Source organism: Eptesicus fuscus, chromosome 11 (genome assembly GCF_027574615.1).
Source record: "Eptesicus fuscus isolate TK198812 chromosome 11, DD_ASM_mEF_20220401, whole genome shotgun sequence".
Lineage (NCBI taxonomy): Eukaryota > Metazoa > Chordata > Mammalia > Chiroptera > Vespertilionidae > Eptesicus > Eptesicus fuscus.
Genome location: NC_072483.1, coordinates 46,869,587 through 46,890,810, shown reverse-complemented (window position 1 = coordinate 46,890,810; position 21,224 = coordinate 46,869,587). Strand labels below are relative to the sequence as shown.

The window sequence follows — 21,224 nt, the reverse complement described above, 5'->3', positions numbered from 1 at the left end:
CACAGATTGAGAATCACAGTTTGATCTTCCAAGATTACTTGTCAGATGCTGTATAACAGCAAGTCAAGCTTAATCAGTATATCAACTGAAAAAAAAAATTCAACTATTTTTAGAGACAGTTAAGTAAAACAGAACTAGACATGAAAAATATTATCATGAAACAAGCTATGAGTGGAACTATAAAGAACAGCATATGAAATACTATATAAAGAACTAAATATCTATTTTAAAGCACAAATTACTATAACATCAAAAGTAATGCCTTAAGATCTCAAGTTATTAGGATCCTGTTTCTGCATAAAAATTACAATAAGCCATAAATCCAATCAGAAAATCTTTATAAGACTTCTATCAAGTGGCTTCTAAAGTTACTTTAATCATGAGTAACACAAGCTTTTGTAACAATGTATTCCAACAATCAGTTATATTTGTTTCCAAATGGCTGATCACACAAATTAAGGGATAGCGTGTTTGCTATTGGCTGATTGTTGCAACACAAAAATGTATACATGAAATAGTGAAACACAGCACACAGTATTACACCAAAGTGTTTTTCTCATTTCAAGTTTATTAAAACTTTAGCAGTACAAATTATCCAGCTTGCAGATTATCAAAAGATCAACTCAATAAAGTTCACGTTAAAAAAAAAAAAAAGGACAAACAAACAACCCAAAACAATGAGAGAAACAACATAAAGGAGATTCATCAGCAAGTCTCTAAAACTTAAAATTTGAGACAGAATGGAAATAAGTTTATACAACTCACTCATCCACTTTTGTCTTCATCTGTTCCAGGGCTTGATTCATGATCAAATTTTTTATTTTTATCATGTGCATGGTCATTTTCTTGACCCTTTGATTTTTGGTTTTCTTTTTCCACTGAGGATCTGGTCTTCTCATCCTCCTTATGTTTTAATGTGGAGAACTTTAATTCATTGTCCTGACTACTTTGTTTTATTTTTGCGAATGGACTTTGATCTCTATCAGCCTTTTTATCCCTGTTATCATTTGAACTATTATGATCACGATTTTTAGAGTGCATTCTCCTCTCACCCTCAGAATTTTCTTTTCTGTGTGAACTCTTACCTTCTTGGTTTCTATGTTTTTCTTTGTTCCTGCTTTGACTTTCTTCTCTCTCTGAGCTCCGTGAATCTCTTCTCCTTCTCTTTCTATCTTTACTTCTCGATCGTCCTGGTGTAGCTCTTCTCTCTCGGCTCCGTGACCTTCCTCTTCTCCTGTACTCCTGCTCTCTGTATCTATGGTACTCCTTGCTTCTGCTGCGATCACGGTCATGGCTTCTGGATCGCACTCTTCTGCTCCTGTCCCTACTTCTGCTTCGTTCCCTTGTTCTACTATTGTAACTGTGTTTGCCTTTAGTTGTATCGCGTTCTCTACTTCTAGACTGTGCACGTCTATCCTTCTCCTTACTTTTATTATGATCATGCTCATTACTTTTTGATTCTAACTGTTTAGACTTCTCTTTACTTCTACTCCTTTCCTGATCTTTTCCTTTAGAATCGGACTTTTCTTTTTCTTTTGTATTCTCATGATCCTTTTCTTTACTCCTTGACCTCATCCTCTTTTCTTCATGTCTATTATGCTTTGTATCCCTTTCCTTACTCTTTGATTTCTCTTTGCTTTTACTCCTACTTTTAGATTTGGCTCTTTTCTTCACCTTGTTTTTATTATACTTATCATCTTTCTCTGAATTTCTTCTGACATCTCTCTCTTTGCTGTTAGATTTATGGTCTTTAATTTTCTTTTCCTTTTCACTTTTTCTGTTTGGACTCTCAGACACATGCCTGAGATCAGTTATTTTCTTCTCTTTTACTCTAACTGGGCTTCTTTGATTTTCTTTTATTTCATTTAACTCACTCCTAAAATATAAGAGGGGGAAAAAAGCCTTTTTATTAAGAAAAAACTGGTGTCATTAGCTAAATGATATTCTATTTTCCTTAAGATACCCAGAAACGGCTACAAATAACTGGATGCACTATAGTAAAAATATATTTATGTTCACTACATTTGAAATAATATAATTAAATCTTACTTATCCCCTTTGATCCATCTTTCACCACTTGATACTCTCATTCTTTGAGCTCTTTGCATCTCTTGCCTCCAATGTGGAGGAGTCTCACTCCGTCTGAAACGATCCCTTGATCTGGATCTAGATGGAGTTCGATAACGCTTAAGAAAATAAAAAGGAAAAATTAACTTATAAAAATATAAAAGCATTATACCATAGCTGAAGTGTATATATTTCTAGGTTCAAATAAAGTGTCTGATATTTCTATGCCCTCTAAAATAACTAAAATTTCTCCAATTTTCAGATAGGAAATCAATGAGAAAGAAATACTTTAAAAACATACTGAAATTCCAAATAAGCATTAACCACAGAAACTCTAGCCACCCACGCCTTCTCTAGAGAACTATCTATTTAAATGATGCTAAAGCAGAATAGGTTCAAGAACCCTCACAAGTTGCCAAGTTCCAATTTGGAAGTACGTGATCTTGATGCTTCAAAGCAAAAAGTCCCATATTATTAAAAAACAAAATAACAAGTAAATGTACAGATACTCATTTATTCAACCAGTAGTTTTTCAACTCTTAGGATGGCCAACCACTTGACCACATACTGAGGAAATATTAGTGAGTCAAGACACACCTGATTTTGCTCCCTTGGAACTTATATTCTACAAGGTTAGGAGAACAGAGACAGACATATTATCACAGATATGAAACATATATTCAGCCACAATTAGAATGAATATAAAAGAAGTAAAAGGCGCTTAGGGAATATATAACAAAGATATCTAACCTAGTGTAAAGAAAGGGTGGGAAAGTTAAAATGATAAGTAAAAGCTAAAAACTACGGAATATGTATTAGGAGATACCTAGGCAAGGGTGAGGAAAAGAGATAAAAGGGGGTGAGGAAGAACATGTTAGGCATAGAAATATACCATGGTTGAAGGTCCTGAGATAGAAAGAAATAGCATGTTTTAGAAATGATCAGAAAACAGATCAGTGTGGCTAAAGACAAAATTGCAAAGGAAAGTAGCACTTGATAATTTGATGAAGTAAGCAAGGACTAGCTTTTGTGAGGTCTTGTAGGTCATGGTAATAATTTTGGATTTATCCTAAGGACAACAAAAAGGAGTGACATAATTAGATTTTCATTTTCAAATGATCACTCTGGAGAAAAGATTACATCAGTGATTCTCAAAGTGTGGTTTAGGAATCCCAAGACTCAGTATGGTCTAGGGATTTGTGAGGTCAAAATTATTTTCATAATATCACATTATTTACCTTCTCCACTTTCATTCTTTATCACACAATGTAATTTTTCAGAGACAACATGGCATGTTTTGATGTCTTTGCTTTCATAGCTAATAGATTATGTGCTTATATACAGTAGTCTTATGTTTTAAATACTTCTCAGTTTTAATTTCCAGAAGAGTAAATATTAATAGATATAATCCACATCAACAAAAGCTCTTTTGAATCCTCAATAGTTTTTTAAGAGTATAAAGAGGTCCTAAGACAAAAAGTTTGAGAACTGCCATGAGAACAGTTAGGAAGGTATTTACAGTTCTGAGAATATACGATGAATTGAATTAAGATTACGGGAGTGGAGTTTGAGAAGCAGATAGATTTCAGAGTATTTAGGACAGGGGTCCTCAAACTACGGCCCACGGGCCACATGCGGCCCGCCGAGGACATTTATCCGGCCCACCGGATGTTTTTGCCGCCGCTGCCTGTCCGGCTTAGCAGCCGACTTAGCAGTGTGCATAGGAATTTGTTCACAGTTTTTTTTTTTAAACCATAGTCCGGCCCTCCAACGGTCTAAGGGACAGTGAACTGGCCCCCTGTTTAAAAAGTTTGAGGACCCGTGATTTAGGAGGTTAAACTGAGAGGACTTGGTGATGAATAAGATATATATGGTAGCAAAGAAAGGAGAAAAACAAAATGATTCTTGGGCTTGAAATTTAAGTAACTGTACATGTGGTAGTGTTTGTCCTGAGTCCAGGAATCTAAAGGAAGATTAGGTCGTAAGAGAAAGTGCTTATTGTATATACTGAGTTGAGGTGCCCATTAAGCAACTAAATGGCTGTCAAATAAGCCTTTGGTGAGAGAAGAACCGATGAAAATTTGACATTTATCAGCATATAGGGGGCCACTGAAGCCATGGGAGTGATGAGATTATCCAAGGAGCATATGCAAAATGAGAAGAGTTGGAACCCTGTTGTAGCACAATATTTAAAAGTGGGGTAGAAGGGTATGAACTGGCACTGGAAATGCAAGATAGAATAGCCAGAGATAGGAAGAAAATATGATGGGAGTAAAGCAAAAAGAGTATTACAGGTAGGGATATTAAGTAAGACAAAGACTGAAAGGATCCACTGGATTTTGTGACAGGAAGCTGACCACATGGCAAGTGCTGCTTTCAGGAGAATGGTAGATGACAAACTGAAATGGCTGAGGAATGAGTAGGAAATAAATAATATACTAAGTATACCTAAGTTTCTAAAATGCTAAAAACACAGATATTTAAATTCTGACAGGGACAATCTAGTAAAGACAAAGGGGGTGGGAGAAAAGAGGTAAAGGGGGAGTAAGGGGAGATATCTGTAATACTATCAACAACAAAAATATATTTAAAAAAGGAGATGGAATGTAAGAATAGAGTTAATTTTTAACAAGAGTAGAGATATAGTGGTCAGGAAGCAACAAGGGGGCACAGCAAAGACTTTCATCTCATTTTACACCATGTATTTGTAAAAATCCATTAACATCCCATGAATTTTAAGTTTGGAAGTACTAACACAAACAAGTTACTATGAAAAGAGAACATAATTCAATACCCACACCTACTCTGAATTTTAGTTACTTACATATATAACTATTTAAGAAACACTCAAATTATTTTAAGATAAATGCAATACTATTAAGATTTATGGGAAGGCCAAGATGGTTTGGCTCAGTTGGCCTGTGGACTGAAGGGTTCCGGGTTCGATCCACAGTAGGGTGTGTGCAGGAGGCAGCCAATCAATGGTTCTCTCACATTATTGATGTTTCTATCTCTCTCTCTCCCTCTCCATTTCTCTCTGAAATAAATAAAAAAGGATTTATGGGAAAAGAATCACCTACCCTCGGTCCTCTTCCTTTAATTTTCCTGCCAGACCTAGTAACTAAAAGTCGCCTCTGGTATGAAGCAGGCTGGGAGTTAAGTGGATTACTAGAAGGAAGCAAAGAGAACATTAAAACATTATTTTATAAAAATAAATCTGGGAAATATAGCTTTGCTGATCTAAAGTAATAAATTTAAAATCATATATAATCAGTGGTTTTCAACCTGGAATGTTATCAATGCCTAACAGTTATCTAGAAAAGTCGAAGCACTTTTTCAACAGTCAACAATGTCTGAAGAGGGTGCTATTGGTACTAAGTGCTCAGGAGTGAGGAATGCTAAAACCTTATAATGCATGAGGAAGAAGAACTAATTTGTCCCCAAATTCCAATTGTACCCTGTTGAAAAACATTGTTCTATAATCATTACTAAGATGAAGTTAACCTGACAGTGCTAAGGAAAATCACCAGAAGAGCTCAGTATAGAGGCCATATGCTGTTGAGAGAATAGTTTTAAAACTACCTTATTCCAAAGTACCTTATTATCTTACTAGGGGCCCGGTGCATGAAATTCGTGCACTCAGGGGGTGGGGGTTCCCTTAGCCCAGCCTGCGCCCTCCCTGCTGGGAGCTGGCCTAAGCTACCAGTTGGACAGCCTTAGTGCTGCCATGGAGGCGGGAGAGGCTCTTGCCACCACCACTTCACCCGCCAGCTGTGAGCCTGGCTTTTGGCTGAGTGTCGCTCCCCCTGTGGGAGCACAGGGGCCACCAGGGGGCAGCTCCTGCATTGAGTGTCTGCCCCCTGGTGGCCAGTATGCATTATAGTGACCAGTCGGTCTGTTATTCTGTTGATTTGCATATTAGCCTTTTATTTATATAGGATGAGTAGTTGTCCATTGATAATAAAACTATAGTGAAGTGTAATTATTGTGAATTAAGCAGAAACAATCTAGTCTGAATAAGCAAGATGTTTATACCAAAAAGGAAAACTATTTTCAAATAATGAGTTAATATTGATTGACATTAACAATATCCATATAAGTTATATTTGAAAAGGTCATTCTAAAGTAGTTCAAACATTTTCTCTTTAATATTTACTTCCTTAGTACAACTTAATACCGGAAGAAAAATAAAAATTCAATCAATATTAAATTTTATGGTTTTACTGTATTATGAAAGTATTGGGAGATTGCTCAGAATTGTATTACTTTTATAACATTCCTCTTTGTTCATAAATAATAGAAAGACTTCAACTTTTTATATAGAAAATTTCTGCAAGTATTTGAACATGATATCAATTTTCATTACCAAAATATCGTAAATCATGCAAAGAAAACAGCATTTTTTCCCTATCAGAGAAACTGAAAATGGTTTTTACTTAAAAGTTTAATGTATACAAAATAATTGAACTGTATACTTCAAATGGGTGCATTTTATTTTATGTAAATTTGTCCTCAACGAAGTTCATTTTAAAAAGAAAAAAGTTTAATGTATACAAATAACACAGTAAAACACATCTCATTTTTAAATGGAATTGGTTTAGAATTCCACTTAACATCTTTTTAGCATTTACAGTGCTTACTTTTCTTAAAAAGTAACTGTTACTCAAAATCTGCTTGCATTGTCAATTTATCCTTTTACCTATGTGGTTACTAGCAAAAAGGAGCTTTATGAACATTACCCTCTAAAGAAAGATTTCAATCTTGTGACAAAGTCACCAATTAAATTTTGTCTAAAATAAGTATACACTTTTTTTTAAAAAGAGAGATTACGTTAAAGATTGTAAGGCACTACAAGGTATATACATGTACATACCACTCTCTCTCTCTGTCTCTTTCTCTGTTTTTCCTTTCTTTCTCATCAGCTTTAGGAGGACTTTTTCTCATTAGAAATCTATTTTCAGGTATAGGAGGGATCTCTTCTGGACGGACAGTAGACTGGGGTTGTGCATCAAGATTTTCAGCCTCACTTTCACTAGATGGGCTTAATAGAAACACAAAACAAGTTTCATTTAGTTATTATGTGTCTACTCCAAATTTCCAATTGTTGGTACTTCTTTTCTTTAAGATATCTCAATATATACACCATCCTATACCCGAGACAAACCAACTAACCAACCAAAAATTAAAACGAAACGTCTCCATTGTTACAGTTTCAAAAAAGATTTCCCACTAAAATGAGCCCAAAATATAAAATTCCTTGGACAATGTAAACTTAAATAAACTTAAAATGTTTTAAAATGCAGGTAAAGAAATTAGTTGTTTTAGAGGAAATAGGTATATAAAGACAAATTTTGATACTAACACATGACTTCAGACAAAACGGGGCAAACAAATACAGTAACATCTGCTTTCTATCCTATGCAAAGGTTTTTAGAGCAAAGAAAATGAAGGACAAAAGAGCAAGGTAGACTGCTACAAAAAGTAAGGAAAAACAATAGTTGGTTTACTTCAATTCTCAGTAATCTCATATTCCATCCATAATTACAAACCTAGAAAACCACAAGTATAATTACACTGAATTCAGACAAAATTAACTGAATGGTTTTGTTGAAAATGGAAATGAATATACCCAAATTTAATCTAGAGACTGTAGAATACCAAAATGATTTTAATACTTCAAGCAATAAAATATTTCTATTTTAATGTTCCCATATAATTGATCCAAAATCCCAACAGATTTATTTATAAACAGAAGGAAATTAGAATATAAAGCTAGTATTGAAAAAGTAAAATTAAGACCTTTTTTTGCTTTTCTTTCGCTTCTTCTTTTCTTTCTTGTGTTTTCGGGAATTTTTCCTATGTTTCTTTTTTCTTTTTTTTGATTTCTCTTCAGAAGCACTTTCAGAATCAGAAGAATCAGAAGAAGATTGAGAATCACTTGAGCTATCTGAGTCACTGGATGATGATGAGGAGGAGGATTTATGCCTTTTCTTTTCTTCTTTCTTAGCTTTCATAAAGAAACAAAAAGGTCTTTTGGTCAACATGTTTTAGATAAACATTTTAAGTGGAAATTTATATTTTCTAAGTCCAGTATTTAATAGCTAGTCCATCTAGCTATTTGAACTGAGAGTTACAGGAAAGGAGTTAAGATTAGAATCCAGAGTTGTATCTATTGAAGGTCCCATTGGCTGTATAAGCCCATGGAATCATTTGGCCTGGCCCTGCCAAGGGATTAGGGGTGAGTTAATTAAGTGTTTGACCAAATATAGCAGGCTAATTTTTAAGTTGATAATTTTGTATAGCCTGAGAATGATTTTATAAACATCCAAATGGCCCTAAGCAGAAAAAAGGTTCCCCAACCTTGTAGAATTTTTGAAAAATAACAGATAAATCTGTAACAATAAGCTAAATTAATTTTAGGAAACATTTGATAGCATAGTTTTTTCAAAAAAGCACAGAAGCAACATTTAAGAGTCCGAGGTTCTAATCTTCTTGTAGTGCTCAACTTTTTCTCTTATCAAGACTGCAGGTAGAATAGGAGAAAAACAGCAGGAAAATACTTTGCATGAATGTGGAAAGATAAGAAACATGATTTCATTAGCATGGACTTATGTTTCCATGCCTTAGCATTCCCCTGATTAAGAAATTTAGCCATTTGAAAGTACTAACACAAATAGGTTACTATGAAAAGAGAATATAACAATTCAATGGAGACCAGAAGAGTAGACTTACAATAGAGGATGGTCATTTGACAATAATTAATAACTATATTTTTGAGATCTCTACAAAAAAATTCTTCAAATTAAAATCTTACTTTGGTTTAAGTAATAATTTTAAAAAGGGTCCCAAAAATCAGATGCTTTAAGGCAGGGGTCTTCAAACTTTTTAAACAGGGGGCCAGTTCACTGTCCCTTAGACCATTGGAGGGCCAGACTATAGTTTAAAAAAAAACTATGAACAAATTCCTATGCACACTGCACATATCTTATTTTGAAGTAAAAAAACAAAACGGCAAAAACACCCGCATGTGGCCTGTGGGCCGTAGTTTGAGGACGCCTGCTTTAAGGACTAGTAAACTAACATAAATAAGTGAAGTTAACCTGGTATAATACAACAGGAATTGGTGAAAGATATGACAAACCGCATAGAGCTTGACTTATCTAAATGTATTCTAATTCAAACTATGGACTTAAAGAGTGAATTCAAGCCAAAGATGGGACACCATTGTTACATGGGTAACTACAATAAACTGGAACACATCGACTACATTAGAACCCATCTATATATATATATATAAAAGCCTAAGTGACCAAACAACCAAACGACTGAATGACTGATCGACCGGTCACTATGACGCGCACTGACCACCAGGGGGCAGACGCTCAATGCAGGAGCTGCCCTGTGTGGTCAGTGCACTCTGACAGCCAATCTCGTGGCCCCTTCCCCCACCGGCCGCCCCACCAACCTCCCCTGGAGCCAGCCAGCCTCAGACCTGATCCCCACTCGTGCATGAATTCATGCATCAAAGCCTCTAGCTAGTTAACAATGATACCGGTAAATAAAATACAAAGTATTTATACTGCTTTTTCTATTAAAACTGTACCACTGCTTAACTAAATAGTAAATGAAGGGAAGATGCTATTTATCAAAAGTATTCCAGTAATAAATGTAGGGATCAGAGTTTGTGTATCATCATTTTATAACTAATAAGGCACACTGATCACCAATGGCTGCTGCAGAGAACAAAGACAACCTATCCTGTGCGACTCTTGGTCCTATCAAAACATTAAAAAAACTGAATCTGATCAATTTTTCTACAACCACAAAGCTAATAGGAAATAGAAGTACAAAAGAATACATTACATAACATGCGGGTGCAATCAGTAAAATCCAACATGTACAATAATGGGAAACACTATAGGACAAATGACCGAGGCAGCTCAACAAATAAATCTCAAGGAAATATATAGGGAGATGGTGTTGGAATCTATTAAAAACAAAAAAACTTGTAAGATCAACCCCAATGTTTGAACTTTATTTGGATTCAAATATTTAAAAATTAACATTAATGAGACAATCAGAAATTGAAACAGTCAGAATTTTTTATATTCAGAAATATATGGTGTATTTTTACGTGTTCATATTATTATGGTATTGGTTTTTTATTTTTTTATTTTTATTGATTTCAGAGAGGAAGGGAAAGGAAAAGAGAAAGAGAAACATCAATGATGAGAGAGAATCATTAAATAGCTGCCTCCCGCCAAAGCCGGTTTGGCTCAGTGGATAGAGCGTCAGTCTGCGGACTGAAAGGTCCCAGGTTCGATTCCGGTCAAGGGCATGTACCTTGGTTGCGGGCACATCCCCAGTAGGAGTTGTGCAGGAGGCAGCTGATCGATGTTTCTCTCTCATCGATGTTTCTAACTCTCTATCCCTCTCCCTTCCTCTCTGTAAAAAAATCAATAAAAATATATATATATATAAATAGTTGCCTCCTGCACGCACCATACTGGGGATCGAGCCCACAACCTGGGCATGTGCCCTGACCAGGAGTAGAACTGTGACCTCCCGGTTCATAGATTGACGCTCAACCACTGAGCCATGCTGGCTGGGCATGTATTGATTATTTTTTAGAGTATCTTTTAGAAATAATTAAATAATTATCAATAAAATGTTATGCCCAGAATTTGCTTCAAGATAACAGAAAATGGAGAACTGGTCAGGTATAGGTAAAAAGAGACTGGCCAGAAATTAATTGTTGAAACTAAGTAAATAACATGGTGTTTTGTTACAGCTGGTTTATAAGCTTTCCTTTAGCCTCAGGAACACCTAAGGTTTTGACACTTGGCCAAATCAATCTTGAAACTCTTAACTCAAAATTTATAGTAGTGTTCTACATTTTTGTGAGATAAGTGAGACTCTGGCTAAAGTTATTATATACTTGGTTAAGGACTTGTAGTTCACTGTCAAGACAGCTTTTCTAGTATCACTCACATGCTGCTGCACTGAAGAATGGGGATAAGGTTAAAAAGTTGACGTGACCCCAGAGGTAATGGCTTCCTCACCAACTGTGTTCCTCAGGACAATAAACATATCAAGTGTGAGATGCCTGGGACATAAGCAAGCTCTGCCTGGAATTTATGAGATCTCCACTATGCTACTGCTGTGCAAGCCATGCTGTTTTCTGTCCTGTATCATCTCTTAAAGTACATAAACTTACTGCCGCGTGAGCTATCTTATCCCATGAGTTCAATGGTTAATCTGAACCCAAGACCACTGTTGCTGGTGAGGCTGAGTGAGCATACAAAAATGTAGAACCTGAAAAATCTACTTATACATACTAAAAACCTGAGGGATATTGTGTGTGTGGGGGGGGGGAGGGGGGAGAAGGAGAAGGGAATCAAACTCAAATCTAAGAAAGAAAATAAATTGATAGTGAATATGTATAACTTTAAATAAAAATATCTGGGACCACATAATATAAAAGCAAAATAAAAATAGTACACATAAGCACAAAATATAACTGTTAAAATTACTTGACAAAATATAGTAATGCTTTACCCCATGGTTAACAAAGCTTTCTTCACCAGTTCTAACTTTTATATTTATTTTGCATTGAGATTCTTCCCAAGAGAAATATACTGTGACGTGTTTCTTTAAAAAGCAAGCCCATTCTCCCCACCAAATGTATTAAACATATTTCAAACACAATTTTTTAGTTTACATATCACTTTTCAAGGAAACATCTGTGTGAAGCAAGATATCACAGTAATAGGGAAGGCCAAAAAGAGATTATAACTATTTTTTAAAATATATTTTTATTGCCGAAACTGGTTTGGCTCAGTGGATAGAGCGTCGGCCTGTGAAACCAAGGGTCCCAGGTTCGATTCCGGTCAAGGGCATGCACCTTGGTTGCGGACACATCCCCAGTAGGGCGTGTGCAAGAGGCAGCTGATGGATGTTTCTCTCTCATCGATGTTTCTAACTCTCTATCCCTCTCTGTAAAAAAATCAATAAAATATACTTAAAAAATATATATATATTTATTAATTTCAGAGAGGAAGGAAGAGGGAAAGATAGAAACATCAATGATGAGAAAGAATCATTGATTGGCTGCCTTCTGCATGCCCCGCACTGGGGATCAAGCCTACAACCCAGGCATGTGCCCTTGACCGGAATTAAACCTGAGACCCTTTAGTCCACAGGTCGACGCTCTATCCACTGAGCCAAACTAAGGGCTATCTATAATAATAAAAGTGTAATATGCTAATTAGACTGGATGTCCTTCTGAATGAAGCCGGGGCTGCGAGGGAAGCTCGGGACCCGGGTGCCAGAGGGAAGCTGGTGCTGGCAGCCGGGGGAAGGAAGGCCTACTCTTGCACAAATTTTGTGCATTGGGCCTCTAGTTTTTTTTATATTGATCTTAGAGAGGAAGGGAAGGGGAAAGAGAGGGAAAGGGAGAAGGAGGGACAGAGGGGGAGAGAGGGGAGAGGAAGAGAGAGAAGGAGGGAGGGGGAGAGAAAGATATCAATTGGTTGCCTCCCATAGGTGCCCCGACCAGGGCTGGAACCAGCAACCCCATCATGTGCCCTGACCAGAACTCGAACCCAAGTCCTTGCGGTGCATGGGAGATACTCCAACCAACCAAGCCTCACAGGCCAGGGTGAGATTGTAACTATTTTTATGGTAATACTAGAGGCCCAGTGCATGAAATTCGGCCATCAGCCCAGCCTGCACCCTATCTAATCTGGGACCCCTTGTGGGATGTCAGACATCCCTCTCACAATCCTGGACCTCTGGCTCCTAATCACTCACCTGCCTGCCTGCCTGCCTGCCTGGTCACCCCTAACTGCCCCCAGCTGCCAGCCAGGTTGCCCCCAACTGCCCCCTTCCTGCCGGCTTGGTCGCTCCTAACTGCCCCCCCATCCCCCCGCTGATCTGGTTGCCCCTAACTGCCCACCCTGCCGGCCTGGTCGCCCCTAACTGCCCCCTCTGCCAGCCAGGTTGCCCCCAACTGCCCCCTCCTGCCGACCTGGTCATCCCCAACTGCACCCCTTTGCCAGCCTGGTCGCCCCTAACTGCACCTCTCTGCCAGCCTGGTTGCCCCCAACTGCCCCCCTGCTGGCCTGGTCACCCCCAACTGTCCCCCACCGCTGGCCTGGTCACCCCACGCAGCCTGCTTGTTCAGTCGTTTGGTTGTCCCTCACTAACCCCCCTGCTGGCCTGGTCGTAGGCAGCCATCTTGTGAGGGTTGATTTGCATATTACAGCTTTATTATACAGGATCATCTGCCTGAGTATCATATGACATCAATTATAAAAGGAAAATATACTGTGTTTTAGAAAAAATGCCTTGAAAGAGGGTTTAGAAAGTGCAGAAGTTGAAAAAGTTCCCCCCTTTCATATTTTCAGTATTGTTTTATGTGCAAAATTTAATTTAATTTATTAGTACATGTCCTTTTCCTAGGTATCTGTTCAGAATAAAAAAGAATCTGATTGGGGGAAAAACAATAGTAAAAAATAGATGAGTAAAAAGGCAAAAATTAGAGACATGACAACATCAGTATTAAACTACATTGTATTAATAGAATGTTGCTTTAGTTTCAAAATCTGTGTTAACCTAAATTGAAAAATATTATCTAGGCACGTAATTCTGACTGAAATATTATCCTTCTCAAATCAACAAGTATGTTTAACTGATTAGTATTAGACATATACACAAAATGAGGCCAAGACACGGAGAGGAAGAACTGTAGAATATATGGAGAAGTTCCATAAGGAACTTTACAAGACAATCTATTTGGAAAATAAGAACAACAAGTGTGAATTCAATAGCAAATAGCATCGGGAAATAGACACTTAATACATTTTTCTAGAAACTCTGACTAATGGTATACGAATTTAGCAGTATGGTCAAAAAGTACACAAGTAGAGTGGAAATGCTTTACAGAACTACAGTCAGTTTTGTAACACAACATATGTATTCCTATAAATCTCTGCTATGGAAAACCATACAATAAAACCACATGGCTTATGGGGAAAATGGTGTTGGGGTAGAAAATTCAAAAACTTCAGAGACACATTTTTAAAAAAGATAGAAAACTACTAAAATTGCAACAGCTTTACACATGTTAAATGGTTAGAAATTATATAAATATGACAATAAACAAGGCACTTTACTTTGAAAAAGATCTGGGGTTTTCTTGTGGAAGTGAACATGAGAAGGGCTGCAGCTAGTGAGTTACTGTAGAGTAGTAGAAGAGTGATCTGAAATCAGATGGAAAGTTTTAGCAGATTATGCTTAATAACACAGGTGATGAACTGAGGCAGCTTAGCAGATGTTTGAGGTGTGTGCATGTGTGATTTTTGTGTATTCCTATGAAGCTGTTCAGCTGGGTATGACTTTTTGCATTCAGTGTTTGTTATAAACAAGATCAAACAGACAGAGGCAAAGGTGAAATTGCTAAATTCAAATTGTTTTATAATCTATATATATAAAAAGCCAGCGACCAGAACGCCGGAACGACCAGAATGACGGGTCGCTATGATGCCCACTGAGGCCAGCAAACCAGCCCGATTGGGGGGTGGGGCCGGCCGGCCACCTCCTGCAGCCCCTCCCCCCGGCTGGCCCAGCCCCCAATGGGCCCCCACCATTGGCCTGCAGCCCCTCCACCTGGCCAGCCCCACCCACATCAGCCCTCACCACCCCATCGGCGTGCGGCCCCTCCACTCAGGCAGCTCCGCCCCTGATCGCCCCCCCACACCAATCGGGGGTAGGGCTGGCCAGCCAACCTATCCTGGCCCCTCCCCCTCCCCACAGCTGGCCCCACCCCCAATTACCCCCCCCCCAAAGAGGGCGGGACCCGCTGGCCATTCGCCCATGGCCCCTACCCCCAGCCGGCCTGGCCCTGATCTGGCCCCAATCAGGGCCTGAGTGGCTGGACCCCACCCGTGCATGAATTCATGCACTGGGCCTCTAGTACATAAATCAAATGGAACAAATCTATGATTTCAAAACAAGTAGTACAGAATAGATTATATTAGGATTAGAAATAAGGTCAGGAAAAAGTAGTGAAAATATCTGCAGAGTACTTACAAACTGCTAAGCATTGAACAAAGTCCTTTATAGGTATAATTTAAGGATGAGTATAGTCTGTATTTTAAGAGATGATTTTTACATGGTCAAAAAGTACACAAGTAGAGTGGAAATGCTTTGTAGAACTACAGAAAGGAATGGAGCAATTCTGAAGATGAAATAGATCCATCCCTCCCTAACATTAGAGAGTGTGGCAAAATAGGTTGAGTTGTTTGAATGGAAAATACACAATAATAAATAAATAATACAAAATAAAGTCTGTTTGTATACTCACAACTGTAAACCTACTTTGGCCCCACCCTGTGTAAGTAGAAACCCTAGACATAATATAAAAAACAAACATAGCCCTAGCCAGTTTGGCTCAGTGGATAGAGCCTCCGCCCTTGGACTAATGGGTCCCAGGTTTGATTCCAGTCAAGAGCAAGTACCTCAGTTGCAGGCTTGATCCCTGTCCCTGGTTGAGGCGCATGTAGGAGGCAACCAATTGATGGGTTTCTCTCATATCAAAGTTTCTCTCTCTCTGTCTCTCCCCCTTCCTTTCACTCTCTCTAAAAACTAATGGAAAATGCCAAAACCGGTTTGGCTCAGTGGATAGAGCGTCGCCCTGCAGACTGCAGGGTCACGGGTTCGATTCCAGTCAAGGGCATGTACCTTGGTTGCGGGCACATCCCCAGTAGGAGGTGTGCAGGAGGCAGCTGATCGATGTTTCTCTCTCATCGATGTTTCTAACTGTCTATCCCTCTCCCTTCCCCTCTGTAAAAAAATCAATAAAATATATTTTTAAAAAATATAAAAAAATAAAAACTAATGGAAAAATATTCTCAGGTAAGGATTTAAAAACAAAAAACAAAGACAAAACCATAAAAAAACTCTGAAAGGTAGAAAAAAGGCAGAGCAGCCAGGAATCTCTTGAGGATGACATGGTAGTTTTCAATTTGCCTCCAATATATCCTAGACTTCATGATGGAAAAGCCTGCTACTCAGAAATACCAGTGGGTACATGTTTTTAAAAGCCCCAAGAAAAGCTCTTTCCAGACAAAGGACTGGAAAAAGGATGACTTAGCAAAACACACACACACACACACACACACACACACACACACACACACACACACACACACGGCGAGGCTACGGCGTGTCTTGGATGAAGACCAGATCATGGTGGACCGGCAGAGCTGTTTTACCACAAGAATGAAGCTTGGGAATACATGCACACTCTAGGATGATTGATATGCAAACCAAAATGATTAGACAAGCATTGGAGCTCCTTGATCTGCCTGATGAGAAGCCCTGTTTCCTGTTGGATACTGGCTGCAGTACTGGGCTGAGTGGAGATTATCTCTCTGACGAGGGGCACAATTGGGTGGGCATCAACATCAGCCTTGCCATGCTGGATGAGGCTCTGGACCGAGAAGCACAAGGAGACCTACTTCTTGGGGGCGAGGGCTAGGGCATTCCCTTCAAACCGGGCTCCTGTGATGGTTTTATCAGCATTTCTACTGTTTAGTGACTCTGTAATGCTAATAAGAAGTCTGACATTCCTGCCAAGTGCCTGTACTGCTTTTTTCCTCCTCTTTATTCTTTGCTGGTCTGTGGAGCCTGAGCTGTTCTGTAGCTATACCCTGAGAATTCGGAGCAGTTGGAGCTGATTACAACCCAGGCTATCAGGGCTGGTTTCACTGGTGGTGTGGTGGTGGGCTACCACAACAGTGCCCAAGCAAAGAAGTTCTACCTCTGTTTGTTTTCTGGACCACTGACCTTTCTGCCAAAGGGCCTGAATGAAATTAAGGAAGAAAGGGAGGCAAGGGAATACAGTAGGTCCTTGGGTTACGTCAGAGACCCGTTCCTACAGCGCGACATAAGGTGATTTTCCCATAAGCACCTACGTCACTCACATGGAGCACATACACAGCAGTAATGAAGTGAAACAGTAAAATTTAAAAGATAACAATTCCCGACCTTTACTTGTGGTAAATAAATAATAAAAAACATAAAGCACATATGTACATATGTCGAAATGACAGAACTTTTTTTTTTTATAAATAAATGGGAGATGGTGACGTAACCACGAAACGACGTACGCTGAGTTCAACATAACTTGAGGACTGTCTGTAATCACTTAATATAAAAATAAATATAAACAACTTTGTAAGAAAGGCTGACATTAGACATTTTAGAGAAATGTGAATTAAAATTAGCTTTTTAAAAACCTATTATTAGCCCTAGCTGGTTTGGCTCAGTGGATAGAGCATCAGCCTTTGGACTGAAGGGTCCCCGGTTGGATTCCGGTCAAGGGCACTTACCCGGGTTGTGTGCTTGAGCCCCAGTAGAGCGTGTGCAGGAGGAAGGAAGCCAATCAGTGATTCTCTCTTATCATTGATGTTTCTATCTCTCTTTCCTTATATTTCCTTTTATTCTAGTGGCAATGTCTACCAAAATTACAAATGCATGACTTGTATAATCTTTTAATTCCATTTCTAGAAATGTATCTTTATAGTCAACATTTGCATACATGTAAAATGATATACAAAATATGGGAATGGGAACTGATGGGCAGAGATGGAAGACTTTTACCAACTATCCTTTTATACTTTCTAAATTTTGAACCAAATAAATGTTAAATTTAAAAGTAGAATTTATTTTTATCCTCACCCAAGGATATGTTTGTTTGTGTTTTTTAAAGAGAGAAAGGGAGAAACATCGATCAGTTACCTCCTGACAAACCCTCAACCTAGTTATGTGCCTCGACTAGGAATCGAACCTTGAACCTTTTTTTTTTAACTTCTCTTTTTTAAAAAAAATATATTTGTATTGATTTCAGAGAGGGAAAAAGAGGGAAAGAGAGAAACATCAATGATGAGAGAGAATCACTGATCAGCTGCCTCCTCCACGCTCCCCACTGGGGGCCTGCAACCCAAGCATGTGCCCTGACCTGGAATCGAACCGTGATTTCTTGGTTCATAGGTCAAGACACTCAACCACTGAGCCATGCTGGCTGGGTAAACCTGTAACCTTTTTGATGTACAGGACAATGCTCCAACCAACTGAACTACCCGGCTAGGGCTAAAAATAGAAAATTTTAAACTTTCAAGTATAACAATTGTTTCCATTCCTTCCTCTAAAAAACCCTACCTCCTGCCTATCGACTTGCACAAAATCGATTTCAAAGTATCTTTTACAAGAATAAAAATCCTTAAGACATAGGTATTGACTTTACTAACAACAACCAAACTCCAGAACATTTTACTTGTAAAAACCTAAGGTAAGAAAATGCTGCCAGAAACCTATATAATTTAATTTACTAAAGTAACCACAATAAATGCAATAAAGAAAAAAAGACAGAAAATGATACCTTTCCTGTTTATTTGAGATCTATAGACACAATGAACTTCAAATGAAACCTTTATGTTGATGAAAATCTCTAGTGTCTAGACCATCATCAAAATAAATTTTGAAATAAAGAAAACTATTCGTAAAATAGGTCTCCTTTAGATATTTTTATTCCACATTACTGTCTCCTCTTTCAAACATTTCTAAATTTAACATCCCACTGTTTTCCAGTAAAAGACCATCATCACAGCTCTTAATTCCTGGGTAAGGACATCGAAATGGAACCCTGTCAGCATAGTCTCTCTGGTGTCCTCCACTGTCTCCTCAGTGCAAGATTCACCAGCTGCTTCCGTACTGTATTCTTTCTGTACTGCCAAGCAATGTGTTTCCTGCCCCATATATGCAAAATTTCTGCTCATATAACTACTTATTTATTGCAATGTTGCCATAATTCATAATTCAGAACTTGTGTTTCGGTGTACTCTGTAATGTAGCAATGACTCTGTTTCTTGTTGCATGGCCATGGTGGACAGACTTCTCTTAACAACTGAAGTGAACTCTGAAAAGACCAGTATAACCTGAGGTCATGCCACGTCCAAAAAACCAGGAAATACCTTAATCAAGATAGTAGTTTCATTTTCTGGAGCTCTGTGTTCTATCCTCCACTACTATGCCCCTGAAAGCCTCTACAGGGATGTACTTTTTATTAGTCTCTAGTTTCCACCTCAGCATCTGTTGAAGGTTCTTCTGACTCTGAACCTTCTCAAGCACATTCAAATAGCCACAAAAAGCAGAATTTCCAATCTTGCAACAGCAAAGGGAGAAAGGCCCCAGAAGATTGCCCAGACTCACCAAGACCATTTACAGGTGGGCCCAGACAGTCAGATTTCTTCAGAAGTCTTTTTGTTTTCTTTCATGAAGTTAGAAAAAGAAAAAAAAAAGATTCTGTATTTATTTCTTTTTAAACTGGGGTATAAATCTCTCAAACAAGGTTTTAAATGTAATGATGGTGAACACCACAGTGTTGCACAAAGCTTTTTGAATATTCACAATTTAAAATTGTAAGGAGGCCATGAAATTTATAAATTGAATGTAAGATACAGCTCTGCCTTAAAAAAAAGATTATATAGATGCATGACAAAATCCATTCTGACCAATGTTCTAAACGGTAACTGAAGGACTGTAGACTAACACGTGCCAAACTGTGCACTCAAACATAATGGTATTTTCCTCTTTCCGCAGTGTTATCCAGAATAGCGCAGGCATGGTTGGAAACAAATCTAACCTCTTCAGGAACTATGGGGAGACATTAATCTTCCCCAACTGCTGAAACTGGTAAGGGCAAAGTTTGCTACCTTAACATGAGATTGAGGAACACACACTAAGATGCTACATCAACTTTCAGTACAACTTCCTGGCCACAACATCATGGGCAAAATTAGCATTTATCTCTTCAGGTGAAAAGACATTATAAGAGCACAAATGATATATAAAGAGTGAAGACAATCATTCATTTTCTCTTCCTTTCAGCAAATATTCAAACACTGATCCTTTAATACCCAAAAATCCCCACAAAAAACTGTTATAACAGTTACTAGAGAATCTATGATTACGGTTTATGATTTAAAATGTAACCTTTTAAAAATTACTTCAATCTCTAAATATTCACACAGCAGTCTTAACTTTTATAAGCAGAAAATAGATCCTGGCACAGAGACCTTAAAGACTACAAAATGAAAGGAGAAGAAAAAACTATAGTTAGTATAGAATAAAAGCTGAAGATTTCCTAGATGATATGGGGAAAAATAATATCTTAAAACCAAAATATTCCAATTGTACAGGTGACACTCTCAAGGATTAAGTATAAGTAGGTTCAGGGTCTAAAATTTGCAAGTAATACAGATGGCTTATTAATTTTTTTTTTAAACAATGTATAAGGTATGTAAATGTCTAATCACCATGCTGTATTCCGAAAACTCATATAGTAATTGTATGTCAGCTATAATTAAAAGTTTAAAAAATTTTTAAATTAAAGATACTCAACAACTATTCTTTTATTTAAACCCTTACTCAAGGATATGCTTTTCATTGATTCTAGAGAGAGAAAAAAACATCAATGTGAGAGAGATACATCAGTGGGTTGCCTCCTGGACACACCCCAACCAGGATTGAACCTACAACCTGGGTATGTGCCCTCAACCCTTCGGTGCATGGGATGATGTTCTAGCCAACTGAGACACACAAGCCAGGGCAACACCTCATTCTTTTTCTTTTTCTACTTTTATTGAATTCAGAGAAAAAGGGAGAGGGAGAGGTAGATACATCAATTATGAGAGAGAATCATTGATTGGCTGCCTCCTGCATGCCCCACACTGGGGATCAAGCCCACAACCCAGGCATGTGCCCTGATTGGGAATTGAATCGTGACTTCCTGGTTCACAGGTCAACACTCAATCACTGAGCCACGCCAGGTGGGCCAACACCTCATTATTTACTGAATCTTCATGAACACAAGGCATGCATTATACCTGTTGTTTGTAAATAAAGATAAGTAGGCAGACTCATGAACACCAAGAAGTTATATACACAGTCCCATTATGAGCTGCAGCATATATTCCTGAAATGGTTTATGAGGTACATATCTGATATGACAAAAAAGGAAAGGAATCTATCAGAATCAAAATTAAGCGCAGAGACAGAAAATAAAAAATAAGCCTTCTCTATGACCATATTGG

At 38.1% G+C, this 21,224-nt stretch overlaps 1 protein-coding gene and 1 pseudogene across 4 annotated transcripts in view; one reads left to right on the top strand and one right to left on the bottom strand.

Annotated features, from left to right (window-relative positions):
* Window positions 1–537: 537 nt before the first annotated feature.
* Window positions 538–21,224, bottom strand: part of PPIG (peptidylprolyl isomerase G) — a 44,553-nt gene continuing 23,866 nt past the window's right edge. For all 4 annotated transcript variants that reach the window (XM_054722875.1, XM_054722876.1, XM_054722877.1 and 1 more), the window contains 5 exons: window positions 7,867–8,074; window positions 6,941–7,108; window positions 5,148–5,235; window positions 2,050–2,186; window positions 538–1,876 (listed from right to left, as the gene is read on the bottom strand). In XM_054722875.1, coding sequence (XP_054578850.1) covers window positions 766–1,876; window positions 2,050–2,186; window positions 5,148–5,235; window positions 6,941–7,108; window positions 7,867–8,074 — 1,712 coding nt within the window. In that variant the 3' untranslated portion in view covers window positions 538–765. The remainder of the gene's footprint in view (window positions 1,877–2,049; window positions 2,187–5,147; window positions 5,236–6,940; window positions 7,109–7,866; window positions 8,075–21,224) is intronic.
* Window positions 16,278–16,963, top strand: LOC103283431 (probable 18S rRNA (guanine-N(7))-methyltransferase; annotated as a pseudogene).